At 49.1% G+C, this 26,513-nt stretch overlaps 3 protein-coding genes across 5 annotated transcripts; all 3 read left to right on the plus strand.

The window, feature by feature from the left end:
* The first annotated feature begins 2,135 nt into the window (after positions 1 to 2,135).
* LOC136963449 (odorant receptor 131-2-like) lies at positions 2,136 to 3,107 on the plus strand. Its single transcript, XM_067257590.1, has one exon. The coding sequence runs from the start codon at positions 2,136 to 2,138 to the stop codon at positions 3,105 to 3,107; it is 972 nt and encodes a 323-aa protein (XP_067113691.1).
* Positions 3,108 to 5,975: 2,868 nt separating this feature from the next.
* Positions 5,976 to 6,947, plus strand: LOC136963462 (odorant receptor 131-2-like). The gene has a single exon (XM_067257606.1). The coding sequence runs from the start codon at positions 5,976 to 5,978 to the stop codon at positions 6,945 to 6,947; it is 972 nt and encodes a 323-aa protein (XP_067113707.1).
* Positions 6,948 to 7,871: 924 nt separating this feature from the next.
* Positions 7,872 to 26,513, plus strand: nup98 (nucleoporin 98 and 96 precursor). 3 transcript variants are annotated; one of them, XM_067256930.1, is made up of 36 exons: positions 7,872 to 7,997; positions 9,104 to 9,213; positions 9,350 to 9,445; positions 10,023 to 10,070; positions 10,506 to 10,691; positions 11,023 to 11,162; positions 11,291 to 11,398; positions 11,614 to 11,800; positions 11,882 to 12,054; positions 14,381 to 14,521; positions 14,633 to 14,765; positions 15,105 to 15,197; positions 15,293 to 15,436; positions 15,695 to 15,828; positions 15,972 to 16,159; positions 16,279 to 16,395; positions 16,517 to 16,685; positions 16,820 to 16,910; positions 17,039 to 17,152; positions 17,255 to 17,393; positions 17,515 to 17,692; positions 17,930 to 18,085; positions 19,071 to 19,298; positions 19,596 to 19,719; positions 20,105 to 20,352; positions 20,821 to 20,996; positions 21,484 to 21,713; positions 21,865 to 22,152; positions 22,267 to 22,424; positions 22,527 to 22,667; positions 22,760 to 22,917; positions 23,204 to 23,425; positions 23,698 to 23,939; positions 24,227 to 24,381; positions 25,055 to 25,166; positions 25,291 to 26,513. In XM_067256930.1, exons 2-36 carry the CDS (start codon positions 9,135 to 9,137, stop codon positions 25,536 to 25,538), a joined length of 5,544 nt encoding a protein of 1,847 aa, XP_067113031.1. In that variant the 5' UTR covers positions 7,872 to 7,997; positions 9,104 to 9,134; the 3' UTR covers positions 25,539 to 26,513. The 3 variants fall into 3 exon arrangements, with proteins under 3 accessions (XP_067113031.1, XP_067113030.1, XP_067113032.1); XM_067256929.1 differs by having other exon boundaries at positions 9,107 to 9,213; XM_067256931.1 differs by lacking the exon at positions 10,023 to 10,070 and having other exon boundaries at positions 9,107 to 9,213.

Genomic DNA, 26,513 nt, shown 5'->3' on the forward strand with positions numbered 1-26,513 from the left:
AGTATCCTCTGAGGAACTAATGGCAGTTGTGGACGTGGTTCAAGATTACCCATGACAGACAATGATAGACAGATGGTTCATCCAATCACCTGTCAAGGCTCAAGACGCACTTGTTCCGGGAGTACAACAGTACTTAGGAATGATTTGCTGGACGTGATGTTAGTTTCCTCCAGGATCTTTCAGTCCTGCTAAATACATATACTGTGAGCACACTATTCTATTGATATGCAGTATTTCAGTACACAAGGCAATTATACAGTTTTTCTAAATTGCTAAAACACTAAAACCCATCGGCTGAACAAAGTTCTCAGTTGCCTGAACTCATGTAGCTAATTGTGCAGTCTGTTGTCAATACCTTAAACCATTTCCCGCTCATACGGTCAATTCTTCTGGCTCTGTATGAGACATTTTCTGTGTTTTCATGCAAAAATTTTGCTTTTTGTGTGTTAACAACTGTGAAAAACTGTAAAAAGAAGGGATAAGGTCCTCTGTCACTTTTTTCTGGTTAGTTAGGTGTTGTGTGTAGTAGGGGGTTAGTTAGGTGGTGTGTGTAGCAGGGGGTTAGTTAGGTGGTGTGTGTAGCAGGGGTTAGTTAGGTGTTGTGTATAGTAGGGGGTTAGTTAGGTGGTGTGTGTAGCAGGGGGTTAGATAGGTGGTGTGTGTAGCAGGGGGTTAGTTAGGTCGTGTGTGTAGCAGGGGGTTAGTTAGGTGGTGTGTGTAGCAGAAGGTTAGTTAGGTGGTGTGGGCAGCAGGGGTTAGTAAGGTGGTGTGGGCAGCAGAAGGTTAGTTAGGTGGTATGTGTAGCAGGGGTTAGTAAGGTGGTGTGGGCAGCAGAAGGTTAGTTAGGTGGTGTGGGCAGCAGGGGTTAGTAAGGTGGTGTGGGCAGCAGAAGGTTAGTTAGGTGGTGTGTGTAGCAGGGGGTTAGTTAGGTGGTGTGTGTAGCAGGGGTGTGTGTAGCAGGGGGTTAGTTAGGTGGTGTGTGTAGCAGAAGGTTAGTTAGGTGGTGTGTGTAGCAGGGGGTTAGTTAGGTGGTGTGTGTAGCAGAAGGTTAGTTAGGTGGTGTGGGCAGCAGGGGTTAGTAAGGTGGTGTGGGCAGCAGAAGGTTAGTTAGGTGGCGTGTGTAGCAGAAGGTTAGTTAGGTGGTGTGGGCAGCAGGGGTTAGTCAGGTGGTGTGTGTAGCAGAAGGTTAGTTAGGTGGTGTGTGTAGCAGGGGGTTAGTTAGGTGGTGTGTGTAGCAGAAGGTTAGTTAGGTGGTGTGGGCAGCAGGGGTTAGTAAGGTGGTGTGGGCAGCAGAAGGTTAGTTAGGTGGTGTGTGTAGCAGAAGGTTAGTTAGGTGGTGTGGGCAGCAGGGGTTAGTCAGGTGGTGTGTGTAGCAGAAGGTTAGTTAGGTGGTGTGTGCAGCAGGGGGTTAGTTAGATGGTGCGGGCAGCAGGGGTTAGGGGTAGTAGGGTTTGTGTCAGAAGAAGCTTTGGTACCACAAGAAGAGTTGCACTTGGCTGGTCCAGTTTGACCAGTTCATTGTGACTTGAAACCAATGGGACACACAGCACTGGGACCAGCTGCTTGGGGAGATTTTCAAGAAGACTGATACACTCCCCTGTCCCCTCATTAATAAACATTCAAATGTGATATCATCCTAGAACCTTATTAGGGATTCATTGCTTGTTAATATTGACATAATCGCAACAAGTCATGGTTGTACTCACTGGAGGTCAGGGTATTTAAACACCTGTAATAATGTGAAGTGAAGACATTCAGGCAATCAAGTTGAATGATCGTTCGTCAGCCAGCAAGGTGAGAACCCACAGTTAGGATCGTCTTATAGAGACATTTGTACGAATTTATTTATTGTACCTCATTTTAGTTGTGTGATGCTGATGACAGAAGAACAGGATCTATGTGGTAATTATTATGGGTTTAATTTAATCTTAAACTGTATTTGAGAATTACAAGAATTATTTTTACCAAATGTGAAGTGGTTTAAGAATTTATCATGCATTTAAAGTAACAGAACTTTTCTCTAAAACAATAGTATTGTCAGCCCTAATAAGCCTTGTTCAAGTTGACAAGAAATATGTGCTGGTGTTTTCTAACATGATAAATAATCTATTTTTGTCTTCAGATTTACCTCAAAGATGTCAAATTCAACAGGACAGCAAATCAACATCACAATGCCCGATATGTTTCAGGTTTATCTGGTGAAAGGACTTTATGGAGCTTTCTGTGTGTCTCCATCTATTGTCTTCCTTTACATCAATGGCATCATGTTGTTCACTCTGAGGAGCAAGTCAGTCTTTAGAGAGACCCCTCGATACCTCCTGCTGTATAATCTGCTCTTTGCTGACACCTTCCAGTTGGCAATGGGTCAACTGCTTTTGATCTTGTCTCTACCTCCAGTGTTTCTGACTCACTATACATGTGCAATAATTGTCTTGATAACTATCACTGTGACTTCTGTGTCTCCCTTGAACCTGGCGGTGATGTCACTGGAGAGGTATGTGGCTGTGTGCTTCCCACTGAGGCACTCTGCCATCGTCACCATCAAGAACACAGGTGTGTCTATTGGTGTGGTGTGGGCTCTCTCCAGCATCAACCCGCTCATACGGTCAATTCTTCTCGTTCTGTATGAGACATTTTCTGTGGATCAGATAATGCAGCAATTTTGTACTATGGACGCACTTTTCTACAGTACTGTCGCACAGGAATATGATAAAGCCTTCACAGGTGTCTCTTTCACATTTGTGGGTGTTGTAATCTTGTGCTCCTACTTTGGTGTGACGACAGTAGCCAGATCTGCTTCCTCAGACAAAGCCTCGACCACCAAGGCCCGCAACACAGTTCTCCTCCACATGATTCAGCTGTTTCTGTGTCTCTCCACCACTCTTTCCGGTATACTAACGGGATATATATACAGACTTGGAACACTGAATCGAACTGCAAGGTTAATTGTTGGTTATATTTTCTTTATATTCATTGTAAACTTGCCTAGGTGCCTGAGCAGTCTGATATATGGTCTGAGAGACCAAACCATCAGACTTGTATTCCTGCACCACCTCAGGTGTGCTCTCTGGACAGGTGGACCCAGTTTAGCAACAGATAAACACTGAGGGCCACATTACTGAATGGAAATTACATTTATCATGGTCTTTCTGCTTAATAAATACAAATACTTTGTATCGCAATGGAACAATTTGACAGATCGACTTATTTAAAATATGTTTTACATATATAGGCTTACTGTGTGTTTGTTGAAGGGACAATCTTCAAGGGACCAGTGTCTGATGTTGGTTCAACATTCCTGGCAAAATGGAACGAGCTATCAGACAAACATGAGTTGGATAAAGTGGAACAAATACATAGTAAATTAATAAAGATCAGAAGCTCATATTTACATATCTGTGAAATCGTGCAAATGTATAACATAATAAAGGAGGGACTTATCGGCTTTAATTGTCTCTTTGGAGTTCTTACTCGTTTTCATGTGCTGCACACTTGAAACAAAAATTGTTTGTATTCATGCTGTTTATATTCATGCTGTGCTTCAATTAACAGTATCTACCTCAAATTGACTACAGGTTTCCATGACTTTAAAAACTGATCATGGAGAAATTAACATAAGTAGACGCTGTGCACAGTAGTGCTGATTTCCATGAGTCTTGACCATTTCTGTAATCCTTACGCAACAGTTCATCTAAGTAGATCATTCAGTTCCATTAAGAGGTTGTTTTTTCCCTATTGTCTGCTGGATGTTCTTCCCGATCTTGATATTTATTGCTGATTTGGACAATATCAACATCTTTTTGGGATACACGTTATTGTATTAATAACAACGGATAATTCCAACCGTCTGACTAACTAGTAGGACAGCAAATGCGTTACTCATTGATACTTGTTTTCTTTTAATAAATGGGTTGATTCATACTGTATCGGTTATTGTCATGTCTGTGTTGTCTTCTCTGGTCAGAGACGGTGTTAGTTAGGTGGTGTGTGTAGCAGGGGGTTAGTTAGGTGGTGTGTGTAGCAGGGGGTTAGTTAGGTGGTGTGTGTAGCAGGGGGTTAGATAGGTGGTGTGTGTAGCAGGGGGTTAGTTAGGTGGTGTGGGCAGCAGGGGTTAGTCAGGTGGTGTGTGTAGCAGAAGGTTAGTTAGGTGGTGTGTGTAGCAGGGGGTTAGTTAGGTGGTGTGTGTAGCAGGGGGTTAGTCAGGTGGTGTGTGTAGCAGGGGGTTAGATAGGTGGTGTGTGTAGCAGGGGGTTAGTTAGGTGGTGTGTGTAGCAGGGGGTTAGTTAGGTGGTGTGTGTAGCAGGGGGTTAGTTAGGTGGTGTGGGCAGCAGGGGTTAGTCAGGTGGTGTGTGTAGCAGGGGGTTAGTTAGGTGGTGTGTGTAGCAGGGGGTTAGTTAGGTGGTGTGTGTAGCAGGGGGTTAGTTAGGTGGTGTGTAGCAGGGGGTTAGTTAGGTGGTGTGTAGCAGGGGGTTAGTTAGGTGGTGTGTAGCAGGGGGTTAGTTAGGTGGTGTGTGTAGCAGGGGGTTAGTTAGGTGGCGTGTGTAGCAGGGGGTTAGTTAGGTGGTGTGTGTAGCAGGGGGTTAGTTAGGTGGTGTGTGTAGCAGGGGGTTAGTTAGGTGGTGTGTGTAGCAGGGGGTTAGTTAGGTGGCGTGTGTAGCAGGGGGTTAGATAGGTGGTGTGTGTAGCAGGGGGTTAGTTAGGTGGCGTGTGTAGCAGGGGGTTAGTTAGGTGGTGTGTGTAGCAGGGGGTTAGTTAGGTGGTGTGTGTAGCAGGGGGTTAGTTAGGTGGTGTGTGTAGCAGGGGGTTAGTTAGGTGGCGTGTGTAGCAGGGGGTTAGTTAGGTGGTGTGTGTAGCAGGGGGTTAGTTAGGTGGTGTGTGTAGCAGGGGGTTAGTTAGGTGGTGTGGGCAGCAGGGGTTAGTCAGGTGGTGTGTGTAGCAGAAGGTTAGTTAGGTGGTGTGTGTAGCAGGGGGTTAGTTAGGTGGTGTGTGTAGCAGGGGGTTAGTCAGGTGGTGTGTGTAGCAGGGGGTTAGATAGGTGGTGTGTGTAGCAGGGGGTTAGTTAGGTGGTGTGTGTAGCAGGGGGTTAGTTAGGTGGTGTGTGTAGCAGGGGGTTAGTTAGGTGGTGTGGGCAGCAGGGGGTTAGTTAGGTGGTGTGTGTAGCAGGGGGTTAGTTAGGTGGTGTGGGCAGCAGGGGTTAGTCAGGTGGTGTGTGTAGCAGAAGGTTAGTTAGGTGGTGTGTGTAGCAGGGGGTTAGTTAGATGGTGCGGGCAGCAGGGGTTAGGGGTAGTAGGGTTTGGGTCAGAAGAAGCTTTGGTACCACAAGAAGAGTTGCACTTGGCTGGTACAGTTTGACCAGTTCATTGTGACTTGAAACCAATGGGACACACAGCACTGGGACCAGCTGCTTGGGGAGATTTTCAAGAAGACTGATACACTCCCCTGTCCCCTCATTAATAAACATTCAAATGTGATATCATCCTAGAACTTCATTAGGGATTCATTGCTCGTTAATATTGACATCATCGCAACAAGTTATGGTTGTACTCACTGGAGGTCAGGGTATTTAAATACTTGTAATAATGTGAAGTGAAGACATTCAGGCAATCAAGTTGAATGATCGTTCGTCAGCCAGCAAGGTGAGAACCCAGTTAGGATCGTCTTATAGAGACATTTGTACGAATTTATTTATTGTACCTCATTTTAGTTTTGTGATGCTGATGACAGAAGAACAGGATCTATGTGGTAATTATTATGGGTTTATTTTCATCTTAAACTGTATTTGAGAATGACAAGAATTCTTTTTACCAAATGTGAAGTGGTTTAAGAATTTATCATGCATTTAAAGTAACAGAACTTTTCTCTAAAACAATAGTATTGTCAGCCCTAATAAGCCTTGTTCAAGTTGACAAGAAATATGTGCTGGTGTTTTCTAACATGATAAATAATCTATTTTTCTCTTCAGATTTACCTCAAAGATGTCAAATTCAACAGGACAGCAAATCAACATCACAATGCCCGATATGTTTCAGGTTTATCTGGTGAAAGGACTTTATGGAGCTTTCTGTGTGTCTCCATCTATTGTCTTCCTTTACATCAATGGCATCATGTTGTTCACTCTGAGGAGCAAGTCAGTCTTTAGAGAGACTCCTCGATACCTCCTGCTGTATAATCTGCTCTTTGCTGACACCTTCCAGTTGGCAATGGGTCAACTGCTTTTGATCTTGTCTCTACCTCCAGTGTTTCTGACTCAATATACATGTGCAATAATTGTCTTGATAACTATCACTGTGACTTCTGTGTCTCCCTTGAACCTGGCGGTGATGTCACTGGAGAGGTATGTGGCTGTGTGCTTCCCACTGAGGCACTCTGCCATCGTCACCATCAAGAACACAGGTGTGTCTATTGGTGTGGTGTGGGCTCTCTCCAGCATCAACCCGCTCATACGGTCAATTCTTCTTGTTCTGTATGAGACATTTTCTGCGGATCAGATAATGCAGCAATTCTGTGCTATGGACGCACTTTTCTACAGTATAGTCTCACAGGAATATGATAAATCCTTAACGGCTGTCACTTTTACATCTGTGGGTATTGTAATCTTGTGCTCCTACTTTGGTGTGACAACAGTAGCCAGATCTGCTTCCTCAGACAAAGCCTCGACCACCAAGGCCCGCAACACAGTTCTCCTCCACATGATTCAGCTGCTTCTGTGTCTCTCCACCTCTCTTTCCGGTATACTAATGGGATATATATATAGACTTGGAACACTGAATCGAACTGCAAGGTTAGTTGTTGGTTATATTTTCTTCATATTCGTTGTAACCTTGCCCAGGTGCCTGAGCAGTCTGATATATGGTCTGAGAGACCAAACCATCAGACTTGTATTCCTGCACCACCTCAGATGTGCTCTCTGGACAGGTGGGCTCAGTTTAGCAACAGATAAACACTGAGGGCCACATTACTGAAATGGAAATTACATTTATCATGGTCTTTCTGCTTAATAAATACAAATACTTTGTATGGCAATAGAACAATTAGACATTTGATAAGATCGACATACTTAAAAAAAATGTGTTTGTTGAAGGAACAATTTTCAAGGGACCAGTGTGTCTGATGTTGGTTCAACATTCCTGGCGAAATGGAAGCATCTGTCAGACAAACATGAGTTGGATAAAGTGGAACAAAGAAGTAATATATTAATAAAGCTCAGAAGCTCATATTTACATATCTGTGAAATCATGCAAATGTATAACATAATAAAGGAGGACTTATCTGCTTTAATTGTCTCTTTGGAGTTCTTACTCATTTTGATGTGCTGCACACTTGAAACAAAATTATTTGTATTCATTCTGTATTTATCTTAAATTGACTACATGTTTCCATGACTTTAAAAACTGATCATGGAGAAATAAATAGAAGTAGACGCTGTGCACAGTAGTGCTGATTTCCATGAGTCTTCACCATTTCTGTAATCCTTACACAACAGTTCGTCTAAGTACACCATTCAGTTCCATTAAGAGGTTGTTTTCTCCCTATTGTCTGCTGGATGTTCTTCCCGATCTTGATATTTTATGCTGATTTGGACAATATCAACATCATTTTGGGATACACGTTATTGTAATAATAACAACGGATCATTCCAACCGTCTGACCAACTAGTAGGACAGCAAGTGCGTTACTCCTCGATTTTCTTTGAATAAATCGGTGGATTCATACTGTAGTTATTCATGTCATGTCTGTTGTATCAGGTCCGGGATCATTGGAACGAGTGAAGTAACTCAAAACAGTCTACGACGTGATGACGTTCATGGTCTTATCATCTCTTACCGCCACAGTTTCCCTCCGCGTTGTGCTTCGCATTAGCAACAATTAGCTTGCTAGGTATACAAATCTCCCAACCCGATCGCACACCTGTGGGTAACTGGACAATATCACGACCTTATTTCGGCTGTATTTTGAGTGAATCACAAGTCGAGTAATACTACGGCAAAACACTTACGGTGAGTGTTACTTTGGTAGCTAGTAAGTAAACAAGATAGTTGTCCTAGCGTAAGTTGGATAGCACTAGCTAACTTGCGTCAGAATGCTAGTAGAGCTAGGTAGGCCCGGCGACAGATGAAATACTCATTTACTGGATTCCTCTAATTAAGTTAACGTTAGCCAGCTGTGGTGAGTCATATTTATGCAAAATAATTTCGTGTATCTATCTATCAAGCTAGGTAACATGTTAACTTGGATCAAACTGCTTTCATGGTAGCCCAGTTGTAAGTATAACATGACGACAGTCTACTACTACCAGCTAGCCTTTTACAGTACTTGCTAGGTAGCTAGGCTATCTACTAGTCTAGCTAGAGGTAGCACTATGGTAAGAACATGAACAAGTAAGAACACATCACATAGTTCGTAACGCATAGCTGCAGTCGAGATAGCTCGCCAATCAAAGTTATCCATTGGGTTTTTGTTCCGTTCACTTCATATTGTTGACGTTTATTCGTAATATGACAACGATGTCAATTTAGCCAGACTGACCAGATAGACAAATAGACTCGCCTATGCAAGATGGTTATGAACTGTCCGAGAAATTGCGTGCTTGTTGGCTAGCTAGCTACACATGGTTGGAATAAGGTTGGTTAGCTAGCTAACTATTAAGGTAAATGGTCTTTCACATGCGAAGTTATCTCCCACTTAGATTTAGGTCAAATAAGGTAGCTGTAGCACTATCTTAACCGGTCTAATCTGGCTCAATCTCGCTAGGGTTTAGCTACTTGAACGTTACAGTAGGGTAGCTAGCTATCATAGGGATTTTAGTCATACGAGATACACTTGCGCCCTGTTAATAAAAGCTTTAGTCAGTTACCCGAGTTTCGATTATTACGTTGTGGGTTAATCTACTTAATTACTGAATTACTCATTGATATTGTTTAAACGTTTTGATGTCGCTGAGCTAGACTAGCTATGTTAACGAATAAAGTGTTTGGTAAACTAGCTTTGTTGAGTTAGTTTGCTGCTAGGGCTCTCATTTAAAAAAATTATTTCTAAGAACTATTTCATGATTGGATTTAAGTGAAGCTATGCTACTTTTGTTCTTTTCTCCATGTTCCCCAAGCAGACATATGCAGTCCAACTAGTTATAGAAGATGTTCAACAAGTCGTTTGGTGCTCCCTTCGGGGGAGGTACCGGTGGATTTGGGACTTCGTCTACCTTTGGGCAGCAAAGTAAGTTTCAACAAGGTTCCCACCTCTATTTGAAAGCCTACATTTAGCTAAATATTAGCTTTTGTTCCTTCTCATATAATTCGCCTTGAAAGGGGGCTCTCGAGGGGATTTTGACATCCTGTTTCTTTTGTTGCAGATGCTGGTTTTGGGGCGGCTGGTGGCTTTGGTGCCTCAGCTTTTGGAGCAACGAACAACACAGGAGGACTCTTTGGAGCAACACAGAATAAACCAGGTTTGCTCCCATCCCAGATATGTATGACATCCTCTCATTTCCACCAAAGATCTGATCAGCTGTAATTTTGTGGTTAATGTTAACTACTGTAGGGGTGTTACTGACAGGTCTTTCATCATGACTAGAAGCCCCTTAGTTGTGATGTTACATACACATTTACATATTTTGTTTTTATCACATATTATGACTGATGAGCCACTGCTCTAGTACCCTGGCCAATTAGCAAGCAGAAGAAGCAGTGGGTCAGTAAAAGTGGATTTAATGTCTTACTTTGAATAACCACAAAGTGACTTAAATGTAAACCTTCATTGGTGTAATGTTTGCCTGACCGGAAGAAGCCAATGACTTGGGCCTCGATCTTTGTCACATGATGATTATCAGGCTTTGTGTCATATACCATGAAATGACTAAATAGGCCTGCCAATCATCACGTTTGCACTGCCTGAACCTGCATGATCACACTGCCACTAACTGTAGACCCTGAGGGTGAGTTCTGCTGTGCTCATCGTCATGGTGATCTGTGGTGGTTGAATATGTGTGTCTAACTCCACCCTGTAATGCTTTACTCTCTCAAAAGTGATGACAGCCAATCCACAACAAATCCACACTGGTGCAGGTAGAGGAGGTAAGCATGGCCTGCGGAACACACACAGAGCTGAGCGACTGTCACAGGTGGCCGCCTGTGCTTATACAGTTCCTGTGTTGCTATGGAAAGAAGTGCAGAAGGGTTTCACAGTAAGGTTTGCTGAGTGAAGCCTTATTCCAACATGGCCGCCACCTGCACTGTGCTCTTAATGGGAGTGTGATCATGTAGATTGAGGACACTGTTACGGCCCTCTGAGAGAGAGAAGAGCGCAGAGAGAAGGATAGAAATCCAGACGTGCATTGCCTTGTAGAGGCAGGTTTTCTCTGGGGTTAGTACTCAACAGCGTCTTACAGAGTCCTGGGATTTGGGGCTTTTGAGGTTGTCAGAAAGACGAGGGGAAGTGAGCGTGCAGTTAGCTGTAGGGATTGATGTTTTTGTGAGCTGATTTTTCTGACGCCGGTGTGCCTCCCCCAGGTGGTCTTTTCGGCTCTAGCACGTTCAGTCAGCCCGTGACATCCTCGACCAGTAGCGGGTTTGGCTTCGGAGCTGCCGGCGGGGCCACGTCCAGCTTGTTTGGCAGCGCCAACACGGGCGGAGGAGGTGGACTGTTCTCTCAGACGAGCAATGCCTTCGGTGCCGCCAAACCAGCCTCCTTTGGCAGTCAGTGACATCATCTTATTTGACTAACTTGGTTTCCTGTTTAGTTTTGGAACGTTGTCCTTTAGGATTCTTTTCCTGCCTTAGAATTCTGAGATGTAATAATGCTGGTATTCTTTTGTTGAATTGTAGTTTGTTGTTGCCTAAAATGCCTCTGCAGAGCCATCTGCTTGAAACAGTTTGTTAAATAGAGGGTCATGGATCTATTGTTAAAAATCCATTTGACCAGTCTAATATAGAAGCACAATGAACTACAGTAGGTACACAGTATGCTGTACATATTTAGTAACGTTTAGTTTTGAAAGTGACATTGTAAATATGACCTGTTTCCTAGCATTTGGCACCAGCACCGCCAGTGGTGGCTTGTTCGGCACCACCAACACCAACTCCAACCCCTTTGGAGCAGCAACAAGCTCCTTGTTTGGTAACACCGGCTTTGCTGCCACCCAACCAGGCACTACTGTCAAGTTCAATGTAAGTTTGACCGTATTCAGAGTCCTTCAAAAAAGTACCCAGTGTTCACATTATATTTTTGCTAACTGTGAATTCATATTTCTGTACGGATGGGTCTCAACAAATCCCCTTCATCCTGTCCTCCCCAGCCTCCAACAGGAAGTGACACCATGGTCAAAGGGGGGGTGACCACCAGTATCAACACCAAGCACCAGTGTATCACGGCCATGAAGGAATACGAGAACAAGTCTCTAGAGGTACGGCCTGGTGGCAGAGTTAGGGTTAGGGTTATCCCAAAAGTCTCACTTCACATCAAGTCGAATCTGTGTTTTGAAGGAAAGTATCAGAATCCTATCTGCACACCTTTTGATGGCAAGTGGCTGGTATCTTTTGATGTTGACAGTTTGCGAAATGTGCCAGAACATCTTCTTAATGCCTCTGTGTGTGTGTGTGTGTGTGTGTGTGTGTGTAGGAGCTGAGGCTGGAGGACTACCAGGCAGGAAGGAAGGGTCCCACCACCCCGATGGCAGGCGGGGCAGGGGGGCTGTTCGGGGCGGCCGCAGCGGCCCCTCCCAGCACGGCTGCTGGCTTGTTCGGCTCCACAGCCACCAACACAGGCTTCTCCTTCGGCCAGGCCAAGACCTCCACCTTCGGACCCAGTGAGTCCCACACACCCAGCCAGTCCAGATGAATGCCTTTGTGCCGGTACACCCATGTGGTTAACGGTGTCTTGTCTTCAGGTACGGGAGGGTTCGCAGCCACAAGTCTGTTTGGCCAGACGCAGCAGCCCCAGCAGCAGCCTCAGCAGGCAGCCAGCCTGTTCAAGCCCTTCGGCCAGCCCACCGCCACCCCCAACACTGGCTTCTCCTTCGGTAACACCAGCACCATGGGCCAGCCTAACACTAGCAGCATGGTGAGCTATCAGCTACACACAACTCTATCAGTACACTGTCATGTAACGTGAGGGGTGACACAAGAAGTTACAACAGCAAAGTTAACATTTTGTTTATTTGGAACAACCAAAAATGTCTGATGTGTCGGTATGTGATGAGGTTGTGGTGTGTGTCGGTATGTGATGAGGTTGTGGTGTGTGTCGGTATGTGATGAGGTTGTGGTGTGTGTCGGTATGTGATGAGGTTGTGGTGTGTGTCGGTATGTGATGAGGTTGTGGTGTGTCGGTATGTGATGAGGTTGTGGTGTGTGTCGGTATGTGATGAGGTTGTGGTGTGTGTCGGTATGTGATGAGGTTGTGGTGTGTGTCGGTATGTGATGAGGTTGTGGTGTGTCGGTATGTGATGAGGTTGTGGTGTGTGTCGGTATGTGATGAGGTTGTGGTGTGTCGGTATGTGATGAGGTTGTGGTGTGTGTCAGTATGTGATGAGGTTGTGGTGTGTGTCGGTATGTGATGAGGTTGTGGTGTGTGTCAGTATGTGATGAGGTTGTGGTGTGTGTCAGTATGTGATGAGGTTGTGGTGTGTCGGTATGTGATGAGGTTGTGGTGTGTTGGTATGTGATGAGGTTGTGGTGTGTTGGTATGTGATGAGGTTGTGGTGTGTTGGTATGTGATGAGGTTGTGGTGTGTGTCAGTATGTGATGAGGTTGTGGTGTGTCAGTATGTGATGAGGTTGTGGTGTGTCGGTATGTGATGAGGTTGTGGTGTGTGTCGGTATGTGATGAGGTTGTGGTGTGTCGGTATGTGATGAGGTTGTGGTGTGTGTCAGTATGTGATGAGGTTGTGGTGTGTGTCGGTATGTGATGAGGTTGTGGTGTGTGTCAGTATGTGATGAGGTTGTGGTGTGTGTCAGTATGTGATGAGGTTGTGGTGTGTCGGTATGTGATGAGGTTGTGGTGTGTCGGTATGTGATGAGGTTGTGGTGTGTTGGTATGTGATGAGGTTGTGGTGTGTTGGTATGTGATGAGGTTGTGGTGTGTTGGTATGTGATGAGGTTGTGGTGTGTTGGTATGTGATGAGGTTGTGGTGTGTTGGTATGTGATGAGGTTGTGGTGTGTTGGTATGTGATGAGTTTGTGGTGTGTCAGTATGTGATGAGGTTGTGGTGTGTCAGTATGTGATGAGGTTGTGGTGTGTGTCAGTATGTGATGAGGTTGTGGTGTGTCAGTATGTGATGAGGTTGTGGTGTGTGTCAGTATGTGATGAGGTTGTGGTGTGTGTCGGTATGTGATGAGGTTGTGGTGTGTGTCGGTATGTGATGAGGTTGTGGTGTGTGTCGGTATGTGATGAGGTTGTGGTGTGTGTCGGTATGTGATGAGGTTGTGGTGTGTGTCGGTATGTGATGAGGTTGTGGTGTGTCAGTATGTGATGAGGTTGTGGTGTGTCAGTATGTGATGAGGTTGTGGTGTGTGTCAGTATGTGATGAGGTTGTGGTGTGTGTCAGTATGTGATGAGGTTGTGGTGTGTCAGTATGTGATGAGGTTGTGGTGTGTCAGTATGTGATGAGGTTGTGGTGTGTGTCAGTATGTGATGAGGTTGTGGTGTGTCAGTATGTGATGAGGTTGTGGTGTGTGTCAGTATGTGATGAGGTTGTGGTGTGTGTCAGTATGTGATGAGGTTGTGGTGTGTGTCGGTATGTGATGAGGTTGTGGTGTGTGTCGGTATGTGATGAGGTTGTGGTGTGTGTCGGTATGTGATGAGGTTGTGGTGTGTGTCGGTATGTGATGAGGTTGTGGTGTGTCAGTATGTGATGAGGTTGTGGTGTGTCAGTATGTGATGAGGTTGTGGTGTGTGTCAGTATGTGATGAGGTTGTGGTGTGTCAGTATGTGATGAGGTTGTGGTGTGTCAGTATGTGATGAGGTTGTGGTGTGTGTCAGTATGTGATGAGGTTGTGGTGTGTGTCAGTATGTGATGAGGTTGTGGTGTGTCAGTATGTGATGAGGTTGTGGTGTGTGTCAGTATGTGATGAGGTTGTGGTGTGTCAGTATGTGATGAGGTTGTGGTGTGTCAGTATGTGATGAGGTTGTGGTGTGTGTTGGTATGTGATGAGGTTGTGGTGTGTCTTGGTATGTGATGAGGTTGTGGTGTGTGTTGGTATGTGATGAGGTTGTGGTGTGTGTCGGTATGTGATGAGGTTGTGGTGTGTTGGTATGTGATGAGGTTGTGGTGTGTGTCAGTATGTGATGAGGTTGTGGTGTGTGTCAGTATGTGATGAGGTTGTGGTGTGTCAGTATGTGATGAGGTTGTGGTGTGTGTCAGTATGTGATGAGGTTGCCTTCTCCTCCAGGGGCTGTTTGGGAACACTGCGGCATCCCAGGCGGGGGGGCTGTTTGGTAACACGGCTCAGACCAGCACGGCCACCGGCTTTGGGGCTGCCACCGGACTCTTCGGTCAACCCAACACCGGCTTCGGCAACACCGGCGCACAGGTAACCCGTTGTCCTCATGGCTGGAAAATATACCGTGTCAGGAAATGGACTAGCTGTCTCCTGTGTTGTTAGTAGTCAAGCAAACTAACATGTGTTCGCTTGTCTTTTCAGAACCTGTTTGGCAATAAGACGGCTGGTTTTGGCACCACCACGACCAGCGCCTCTTCCTTCGGGACAGGCACTGGTCTGTTCGGAAACAAGCCCGCCCTCACTCTGGGAACAGGGACAAACACGTCCACCTTCGGTGAGTGTCCTACTCTCTTGCCCCCCTTGGATGTGTCAAAAGCCCCTCTTGTTTTGCTCACCAGAGGACTGGTTTGGGCACGTCCTGAAAGCGATGTGACGACGGGACGCCTGTTGCCCACCAGAGGGCAGTCTGGATGTTTCCTGGTTTAAGTGTTAAGTTTTCTGATTGATGGCAACAACAGCCTGATAACTGATTTACACCCTGAAGTCATGTGAAACTGTAATTTTGCTGTGAACTCCCCCGCCCCACACACACACACACACACACACAAACACACACAGATGAATCTGATGCATATTTAACATCATCATTTAGTTTTTCCTCCATGTGTTGAAGGTTTCGGAGCCAACCCTGCGACAGGAGGCCTGTTTGGGAACAAGGCTGCCCCAGCCGGCCTGGGCGCGGGGCTGGGCACGGCCTTTGGAACCGGTAAGTACGGCTCAGAGAGCAGACTCAGTGGAGATGACTAGCCTGTAGCCTGGGAGTGTGGCGACGATGCTAACGCTGGTGCTCGTTGTCGCTAGCTGTGGGCGCGGGCCAGACCTCACTGTTCGGGAACACCCAGAACAAGCTGGGGGCCACGCTGGGCACGGTGGGGGGGTTCGGGGCCCCTGGGTTCAGCACGGGTGCCAGCACACTGGGCTTCGGAGCTCCACAGCAGCCTGTCGGTAAGAACCCCGAGTCTGCCTGTGTGTTGTGTCCGTATTAACGGGGGGTGTTGTGTCCATAGTAACGGGGGGGTGTTGTGTCCATAGTAACGGGGGGGTGTTGTGTCTATAGTAAGGGGGGTGTTGTGTCCATAGTAACGGGGGGTGTTGTGTCCATAGGAACGGGGGGGTGTTGTGTCCATAGGAACGGGGGGGTGTTGTGTCCATAGGAACGGGGGGGTGTTGTGTCCACAGTAACGGGGTGTGTTTTGTCCCCAGCACTGACGGACCCCAACGCGGCGGCGGCCCAGCAAGCCGTCCTGCAGCAGCAGATCAACGCTCTCACCTACTCCCCCTTTGGAGACTCGCCCCTCTTCAGGAACCCGCTCTCCGACCCCAAGAAGAAGGAGGAGGTGGGCTGGGCCAGTAGGCATGGGTGGGGCAAGTAGGCAGGGGTAACAGGCAGTGGCAGCCTGCAGTGAAAGTCCATTTCAGATATACTTGATGGAGGATTTCACAACACAGCCTTTTTCTTTTCCTGCCTTGTCCATGACAGCGTCTGAAACCGACCAATCCGGCAGCCCAGAAGGCTCTGACCACGCCCACTCACTACAAGCTGACCCCCCGGCCCGCCACGCGCGTGCGCCCCAAAGCGCTGACATCATCTGGCTCCTCCAAGAACCAGCTGTTTGACGGGCTAGACGACGACGAGCCCTCGCTCACCAACGGAGCCTTCATGCCCAGGTACGTTCAGGACGTCACACCTGCTCTGCTCCTGCAGAGGTTGAGCAGGGAGGCAGGCTGTGGCTGTGTGTGTGTGTTGGCTGATGGGGTGTGTGTGTGTGTGTGTGTGTGCGAGCCAGGAAGAGCATCAAGAAGCTGGTTCTGAAGAACTTGAACGGCAGCAGCCTGTACAGCAGCCCCGTCAGCAGAGAGGAAGACCTGGCCTCCCCCTCCGAGTACCCTCACAACGGACTCAGGTCACACACACACACACACACAGAGAGATACACACACACACACACACACAGAGATACACACACACACACTGAGGTGCTTCTCTGGCAGCTCAGTGGGCTGACTGTGTCCTGCTCCTGCCAGCCTGGAGGATGATGATGACGTGAGAGAGGTGGAGCCTGAAAGAGCCGACGACCCCGAGGTCACCAAGTTCTACACCAATCCCATCGCCAAGCCCATCCCCTCCCTGCAGGACACCATCTCAGAGCTCAATGCCCATAGGCCAGGGGCCGTGGGGAGGAACGGCCTGGAGGTGAGTTTCCACGGTGACAGGAAATGGACAGGAAGTCTCCTTGGAGACAACAGAGAATGCACCTGGAGTAGTCCAGGAGATCTGGAGGTGTAGTCGTACAGATTCAGCTCCCTGATTGGTCCCTGTCCCTCCAGGTGAGCAGCGAGGACATCTCCCTGGGAGACGACTCCCTCCAGGAGGAAGGAGAGGAGGAGTCAGACTCCCAGCAGCCCGCCCACCCTGCAGGTCAGGCCCCGCCCCCGCCACACCTCCTCTGACCTCCTTGTGACTGCTTAAACACAGTTTAAACCTAAACGCGTGTACTGTGAAGTCATTGTTTAACACGCGTGACCCTTCTGGTGTGTGTCTCTCAGGGATCGTGCTGGGGAAGGTGGGATACTACACCATCCCCTCCATGGACGAGCTGGCCAAGATGCTGGATGAGAACGGAGAGTGTGTCGTGGAGAACTTCACTGTGGGCAGGAAAGGTACAGACCCCTCTCGTCTCATGCTGTTCTCCTGATGTCCAGAGAGAACCTTCCGGATCTTCTGAAAGACTCTCACCTCGTCCCTGTTTCTCTGGTCTGCAGGCTACGGGTCGGTGTTCTTCCCCGGGGTGGTGAACATGACTGGGCTCAACCTGGACGAGATCGTCCACTTCAGACGCAAGGAGGTCATCATCTACCCAGACGACAAAAACAAGCCTCCGGAGGGGGAGGGGCTTAACAGGTGAGTGACATGCGTAGGCTCCAATCCACCACTAAGTCTATCCTCCATGACGCAGGAGGGACCCACGGACCCACAGCTTCCTCACAGCATCCCTCCTCCTGCCTTCTTCTCTCCCTCCCAGGCGTGCAGAGGTGACCCTGGATGGGGTGTGGCCCAACGACAAGACGAGCTGCACCCAGATCAAAAGCCCTGATAGGCTGGCAGGGATGAACTACGAGGGCCGGCTGGAGAACGCGTCGCGCAGGCAGGGAGCTCGCTTCCTGGAGTACCGTCCAGAGACCGGCTCCTGGGTGTTTGAGGTGCCACGCACACACACGCGCACACACACACACACACACACAGCTCTTTTCTAATTCTAGTCTAGAGGATGTAGGATGTATGAATCAAGTATTCTTTCATTTGTCTTATATTGTAATGATTGAATTTATTATATAATATTATATATTTGCTAACATTGATTATAGAATATATTCAATAGTAATATCCATAATATTAAAACTTATTATTTTATTTGACAATTCCTTCTCTCTCCACAGGTGGCACACTTCTCCAAGTACGGCCTCCAGGACTCTGATGAGGAGGACGAGCTTCCTGTCAAAGTGGACCCCAAGAAGCTGAAGACGGCGACCTCACTTCCTGCCGGCCTGCAGCAGCTTCCTCCCTCCCAGCAGCAGGTGGCGCCACAGGCTCAGGTAGACGGAGACGCCCAACCACACTGACCTGCACAGAGGAAGCTGTAACAGCAGAGTAGACACAACCTCACTGGTTGTGAACCAGCGTGTGTGTGTGTGTGTGTGTGTGCTGGGCTCCTCTCTCTCTCACACTCACACACACACACACACGGAGCAGAACAGCGGATAATCTTTTTGTCCTTTTTATTACGTAGAAGAAAATTTGAATTTCTATTCTTTATTTTTGTAATTGCATTGAAGGTTGCTGCGGGTGTCTGACTGTAGAGTCATGGTGTGTGTTCTGTGTCTGTCCTGAACACACACACGTCTGACACCGCAACCAAATCAACAGCAGAAATTATATTTTTGAATGTAATATTTACATATGTACATTTTAAATATGTTGTCAAGTGTGGTAATTGAGGTGGATAACTGATTAACTAGCTTAAATAAGTTGGATAAAATAAAATGTTTATTAGACATATGAATTGCTCACTGTATTTATGGTAGACCTGCATGTACTTCTGTCTGCCATGTCATGTACCTGTTGTTCTCCAGGCATAGGATTTTCTTTTCTTTTGCAAACCTTTCCTACATTGTCTGGATTAGGGTTATTATATTGTGAGCCAAAGGTGATGCACCTTTTCCTGATCTGAAGATCAGACGTCTCTGTTTATTAAGTTATATTAAGAGTATACTCTGAGCATTTCACATCATTTTTAAGAAATATCTTTTATAACTTCCATGTATAACCTACTTACAATGAGGAGGCTTTGTGTGCAATACCTTGTATCTGATGTGATCGTGGTGAGAAATAAACGGATGTGAGATGACCCCCAGGCTGGTCTGTCAACTCTGGACAACTGGAGCAGCGCTCATATAGGGCTTATTCAGTGTGATCTCCACCTTCTGTGGTTTATACACACATGCATACCTGTTCACCTCAGACACGCATGGATCACTGACCCACAACTGTGTTTCTATGCTGGTGTGTGTGGGAGATCAGACCGCTGCAGTGCTGGAGCTAATGAGCCGTGTGTCGGAGGTGGACAGCGACATGGCGGACATTACCCAGGATGCCCCTGGAGAGAGCGCGCTGGAGGAGGAGGAGGGGGGTGTTCAGGGGGAGGAGGTCAGGGGTCGACTGGGCATGTGGACCCCCGCAGAGCAGGAACACCTGTCAGCATCCAGTCAGATCGCCTCCTCTCTGGGGATCAACCCTCACACCCTACAGGTAGAATACACACACACACACTAGCACACACACCCTGCAGGTAACACACACACACACACCCTGCAGGTAACACACACACCCTACAGGTAGAACACACACACACACACCCTACAGGTAGAACACACACACACACCCTACAGGTAGAACATACACACACACCCTGCAGGGAAACATACACACACACACCCTGCAGGGAAACACACACACTGCAGGTAACACACACACACCCTGCAGGTAACACACACAGATACTGTGTAGTACTTGACGGCAGTGTTGTTGGTGTGTGTTTCTTCCCAGATCATGAAGGCTTCTCTGTTTGCTGAGGATGATGATGGTGACCTGTTCCATGAGCAGGCAGGGAGGAAGAGCGCAGTGGAGTCCCCTCGTATCCTGTTGCCTGGCGCCCAGGGCAGACCCTCTAGTACGTGACCCGAGAGGGCTTGGATTTTTCTTTTCTCGGATTGAACTTGTACATAAACACTGATGCCTCCCTCCCTGCCCATGTACAGTACAGTGCAACAGTCGTGGGCACCCAATATTTTTTAGATGAATACTTTCGTAGTAATATTTCTTTTATCTTCGGTATTTGCAGCAGAATAAAAGTGCAATGACTTTATTTTAGTCTTAAGATTTCATTATTTCTTAAAGTATTTTTGTTTTGCTGACATTTTTTTGAATGTCTGCCTAGCTTGGACTGTTGCACAGTTCTGTATGTATGCATCTATAGACACAGTACTGTATGTATAAATACATACGTATTGATGTGTATTCCTGTGGTCAGCAGTGTGGGTCTCTCTCCCCTACAGTTGGAGGTCTTCTCCAGACTCGCTTCAGCACCTCTCTGTTCTCCCAGCTGCCCGACCTGGCCCCTGGAGGGGGGCTCCCTCAGAGGGTGTCCCGGGGCGGCCCCGAGGCCTCCCGCCTGGCCCCCTGGCCCCCCCTGGGGCCCTCCTTCCTGCTGCCCTCCCCCGCCCCCGAGACCCCCGTCAGGACCGTGGGGGCCCGGAGGCTGGGAGGGCCTGTGGCCTCTGAGAACTCTGTCACTCTGGGCAAGGTCAGTCCTGTTGTCACCTGGAGAAACTCCTCACTACACACAGTACATCTCAGTAATATGAGAGGAGACGGGGATATCAGAGATGGTTTAGCCCTCCACTTCCTCACATCGTCCTATACATCACGTTTTTCATGAGCTAGGACAGGACAGCCCCTTTTGTGTTCAGGATCAGGGAAGATATGTTCAGGATCAGGGAAGCTGTGTTCAGGATCAGTGAAGCTGTGTTCAGGATCAGGGAAGCTGTGTTCAGGATCAGGGAAGCTGTGTTCAGGATCAGTGAAGCTGTGTTCAGGATCAGTGAAGCTGTGTTCAGGATCAGGGAAGCTGTGTTCAGGATCAGTGAAGCTGTGTTCAGGATCAGTGAAGCTGTGTTCAGGATCAGTGAAGCTGTGTTCAGGATCAGGGAAGCTGTGTTCAGGATCAGGGAAGCTGTGTTCAGGATCAGTGAAGCTGTGTTCCTTTCCCCAGGGTCGCCTGCTGATGGATGCGGCGCTGTTTGCCGGCCGCTCGTTCCGCGTGGGCTGGGGCCCGGGCTGGACTCTGGCCCACTGTGGAGACCGGCTGGGCGGGGGGGGCGACCTGGCTCCCCCGGGGGAGGGGGCTGGAGGGTTTGGGTTCCTGCCCAAACCTGCCAGGAGCAAGAAGTATGCACACACTCGGAGGCTGGAGACACACACACATATATATACATATACACACACACACTCAAAGGCCTGAGGTGCTGAGTGCTTAATTGCTCTGAATTGATATTCTTTAACTTTTTTCCCTGCTCTCCCCTCCCCCCTCTCGCTCTCTCTCCTCCCCTCCTCCCTCTCTCTCTCCTCCCCTCCTCCCTCTCTCTCTCCTCCCCTCCTCCCTGTCTCTCTCCTCCCCTCCTCCCTCTCTCCTCCCCTCCTCCCTCTCTCTCTCCTCCCCTCCTCCCTCTCTCCTCCCCTCCTCCCTCTCTCTCCTCCCCTCCTCCCTCTCTCTCTCCTCCCCTCCTCCCTCTCTCTCCTCCCCTCCTCCCTCTCTCTCTCCTCCCCTCCTCCCTCTCTCCTCCCCTCCTCCCTCTCTCTCCTCCCCTCCTCCCTCTCTCCTCCCCTCCTCCCTTCCCCTCTCTCCATCTCCTGTCTGGTGTGTGTTTCCTCCCAGGTTGTCAGACAGCCCGTTCAAGGTGGTGCTTGAGCAGGTTGTTGCCGTGGAGCCGGGGGCGGGTGAGAGCCAGCAGGTGTACCAGCGCCCCCTGGAGATCTGCCTGAAGCACTGCAGCATCTCCACAGACGGGCCCTGCCCCTTGATCCAGCCGCAGGCAGGGGTGGCGGCCCTGCACGAGTACGCCGCCTGGATCACCGAGCTGCAGCTGGGGGAGGAGGGCAGCGACGGTAGGAAACACTCGCACATGTGTACACAGACGTACATACACATGCAGGCATACACATGCACCACCCACACCCCCACTCATATTTGCACAAACTCCCTCCCTCCCCCTGCCTGTCAGAGTGGACTAAGATTGTACCTGCTGTCTCCCTGTAGCTGTGCTGGACCACTGGGAGCAGGTGTGGACCCTGTGTGAGGCTCTGTGGGGCCGGCTGGCCTCCCCAGACACCGAGGCCGAGGCTGAGGCTGAGGCCGGGGGCGGGTCCCAGTACGAGCAGCAGCTGGAGAGGAGGCGGGGCTTCTCAGCCTGGCTGTCTCGCAGCGCCGCCCCCGCCATTGAACAGGAAGTGGGGCGGAGTCAGAAGGGCGGCCATGTGGAAGCCATCTTCAGCTACCTGACGGGGAAGAGAGTCAGCGAGGCCTGCAGGCTGGCCCAGGAGAGCGGTGAGGGACGAGGGCCAGGAGAGGGTGCAGGGGGGGAGGGCTGGGTCAGGATGAAGACAACAAGAATTGAAAGGAGAATGTGGACTATATGTTAACGTGTGTGTGTGTGAGCAGGGGACCACCGCCTGGCCCTGTTGCTGTCCCAGGCTGTGGGCTCTCAGGGCTGCCGGGAGCTGCTGGCTCTGCAGCTGACTGACTGGAACAGGATGCAGACGGACTCCTTCCTGCAGGAGGACAGGCTGCGCATCTTCACCCTGCTGGCAGGCAAACCTGTACGCACTCCTGTCTGTGTCTGTGTGTGTGTGTGTGTGTGTGTCAACAGTCAGGGGTTTAGCAAGCTTGAGGCCTCACTCACTGTGTGTGTGTGCGTGCAGGTGTGGGAGTCGACAGACTGCGTGGTGAACGTGTGTTCAGAGCTGGACTGGAGACGCTGCCTAGCGGTGCATCTGTGGTACATGCTGCCGCCCAGCGCCTCCATCGCCGACGCCCTCGCCAAGTACCAGGACGCCTTCCAGGTGAGCTCTTCCTGCTCGCCAGCGCTCCTCCAGGACCCCCCCACCACACGCACCTGACCCCTGTCTGACCTCTGACCCCGTCTCCTCCTCAGGGCTCTGACGCAGGTCCCAGGTATGCCTGCGCACCCCTGCCCCCCTACATCGACCAATCAGAACAGCCGGACATGGAAGAGGAAGAGGAGGAGGAGGGAGGGGCTAAGAGGCCACTGTACGACATCTGCTTCCACCTGCTGAAGCTCTACAGCGACAGGTACCTCCGTCTACACTGTACACGGGACTTTTATTTTGAAAGGTTTGTTTTAAATAAACCTTACAGGGATGTGAACCAACCATGTGAGAATACCATGTAGGCTGAGGCCTTACAGCAGCGGCCTGGGTTAGAATCCAGCCTGAGCCCTTTACTGCATTGCCCCTCCCTCCCTCCGTTTCCTGTCACACTTCACTCAAAAAATAATAATAATATCCAACAAAGATCTTTTTTTTTTTTATAATCCCCAAACCCCATCTGTAATGGCACCCCCCTCCCTCCCTGACAGACACTACAGCCTGCAGCAGCTGCTGGATCCTCTGACGGTGAGCTGGCGTCGTCTGGACTACCGCCTGAGCTGGCACCTGTGGGGCGTCCTGCAGGCGCTGCGCTACAGCCACCTGGGCGCTGCGCCGCAGGGCCTGCTCCACGCCAGCTACGCTGCCCAGCTGGAGGCTGCAGGCATGTGGGACATGGCCGTGTTCGTGCTGCTGCACATCCCCCAGCACGAGTACGTACCACACACCTCCTGTCTGGGGCGGGAGGGTCTGGGGAGGGGTAGGAGGGAGAGGAGGGGAGGGGGGGTCTGGTGCTGCTCGGGGGAGGAGGAGGAGGAGGGGGAGGGGGAGGGGGAAGTTACACGACACAGCATCAATATTCTTAGCCTCCAAAAAACATTAGACGAGGGTCTTCAGCCCAGAGAGAGGAGATCGCTGAGTGTGGTGGTGTGGGGGTGCTGTGTGAGGAATGTTCCGGTCCTGAGGCTGTGTGTGTGTGGTCCAGGCTGCGTGAGCGTGCTGTGAGGGAGATGCTGCAGCTGCACTGCCCCCTGCTGGAGACTGACGAGTCGAGCCGGAAGGAGCGCTTCCTGACGGAACGGCTGATGGTTCCGGAACAGTGGCTCCACCAGGCCAAGGCCACGCGTGCCCGCAGTCACGCCGACCACCACAGGGAGGCGCTGCACCTATACAGGGCCGGACACTGGAACCAGTGTCACAGGCTGGTCATCCAGCACTTGGCCTCAGGTAGGGGACACACACTAGTACATACACACTTATTACATTTACATTTACATTTAGTCATTTAGCAGACGCTCTTATCCAGAGCGACTTACAGTAAGTACAGGGACATTCCCCCGAGGCAAGTAGGGTGAAGTGCCTTGCCCAAGGACACAACGTCAGTTGGCATGACCGGGAATCGAACTGGCAACCTTCGGATTACTAGCCCGATTCCCTCACCGCTCAGCCACCTGACTCCTTATGTAAACACACTTGTATGCACATACTCATATTACTTTGTGTGTGTGTGTCAGACTGTATCATCAACGAGAACCATGACTACCTGCTGGAGTTCCTGGAGGGGCTGTCCGTCCCCGAGCGCAGCGCTGTCATCCAGGACTGGGACACGGCCGGCAGGGTGTACCTGCAGTACATCCAGGTCATCAACACCCTGCACACCATCCAGCAGGTAGGGGAGAGAGAGAGAGGTGTGTGTGTGTGTGTGTGTGTGTGTGTGTGTGTGTGTGTGTGTGTGTGTGTGTGTGTGTGTGTGTGTGTGTGTGTGTGTGTGTGTGTGTGTGTGTGTGAGAAGCTATGAATCTCACTGAGAGTCTTAGTGTCAACTACACAGCGCGACCCTCTCTAGGAATATCCCCAGTTAATAACTCCCAGATCTCTGCTCCTGACTGGTGTTTAGATGTCGTCATGTAAAGTGCAGCTCTAATCCCATGGTAATCTGTGCCTGAGTGCTATGCTGATGGGACGGCTCTGATTTGAGCCCTGGCTCGTCAGCTGTGTGTGTGCGCGCACATGCTCGTCAGTGTGTGGACTTGCCACATATCTCCAAACTTCACTCTAAATAGACTTGACTGATTACAACAGCTCAGTTTGTTTGAAAGATGGAATAACCAACCGTTGTCTCACTTCTCTGTGTGTGTGTGTAAGGGGAGTCAGGTGGCTGAGCGGTTAGGGAAGCGGGCTAGTAATCAGAAGGTTGCTGGTTCGATCCCCGGCTCTGCAAAATGATGTTGTGTCCTTGGGCAAGGCACTTCACCCTGCTTGCCTCGGGAGAATGTCCCTGTACTTACTGTAAGTGGCTCTGGATAAGAGCGTCTGCTAAATGTAAATGTGTGTCCGTCCAGATGGACAGCGCAGGGTACGATCTGGAACAGCTCCATACAGAAGTGACGTCACTGTGCAGCAGGATAGAGCTGCTCCCCTGCTGCACCGCCAAAGACCGCCTCGCCCAATCAGGTTCGTCCTCCGCTGCACCACGGAAACAAGCCCCTTAACTTACCCACACGCTACAAACTAGGATTCCTGTGTGTGTGTGTTTGTCGGAGAGGCCCTTACCCGCTGTGTCCTTGTGGTCTTCCAGAGATGGCCAAGCGCGTGGCCAACATCCTGAGGGTGGTCCTCAGTCTGCACCCGGGGGCCGAGGGGGGATCTGAACCTGGGCACCTCCCCCTGGCCTCCCACATAGACCGCCTGCCCATGCCGGAGGACTACGCCCTGGAAGAACTCCGGGGCCTCACCCAATCATACCTGAGGCAGATCATCGTCAGCCTATTAGCAACCGCCACACCCAAAACCTCTGTACCTATGGCAACCGAAAAAGGATTGTAAGAAGCCAATCGGAGCTGGGGACTGTCTAGCAGGACTGGCAGGTGATTGGCTGCTGGTGTACACACCCACATCGTTTGAAACTTTGAAGAAAAGAAAAAGACACCAGATAAAACAGTCCTCAGTTCCTGTATGTTTGTGAAATGTGTTACTTCAGGAGGGTTTGGTTTGACCATTATGTTTTGTATAGCTTTTTTGTACTTTGACAAGGTGTGTGTGTGTGCGCGTGTGTGTGTGCGTGTGTGTGAGAGAGAGATTCAGTCTAAATATTAACGTTTGTCCTGCTTGACTTGCTTGGTAAGACCATCTGACCATTTTAAAGAGACATGTGGAAACATCACACTCTTACATCCATCACAGAAGTATGACATTTTTTGTTCAAGTTTGAATCTGACTGGAGGGGTCTGAAAGTAGGCAGAAGGCATTCCATGGACTGGTGGGGGGGGGGGGGGGCGTGATCTAACAGAGGAAAGGCCATTTAGTCTTCTAATCTTGTACAAATGCTTGACCCAATTTTGAATACCAGAGGAGATCTAGATAAAATGTAAAATGAGAAGGGATATCTCTATTTTTGTAGTTCTTTTTTTATTTAGTCTGTCTGTAAATCAGGTGAACATGCAGAGTTCTGGAGAGATGGAAGAGAACACACTTGATTATATTTCGATAGAAATATTGAATATTTCTATTGGTACCTAAGTGCAAATGTTTCACTGGTTGTTCTTTCTCCCAGACACCCCAATGATATTATTGTTTAAGGATTCTGCTTCTGTGAATCATCTCGCATCAACACAGTCTCGATTTCTGTTCAACATCAGTGTGAGGAAGGGATTTAGTTGTGTGCAGCTGATCCAGTATGTGCTTTGCGCGATACTGACGCTTCCCTCGCGCTCAGTGCCTTTCCCGGAGAGTGCATGTTTGTGATGAGTATAATGATCATTCAGTTTTTAATAATAAAGTTTGAAGCCGGTTCATTGTCAA

The sequence above is a fragment of the Osmerus mordax genome, chromosome 19 (genome assembly GCF_038355195.1).
Source record: "Osmerus mordax isolate fOsmMor3 chromosome 19, fOsmMor3.pri, whole genome shotgun sequence".
NCBI classification, from domain to species: Eukaryota; Metazoa; Chordata; class Actinopteri; order Osmeriformes; family Osmeridae; genus Osmerus; species Osmerus mordax.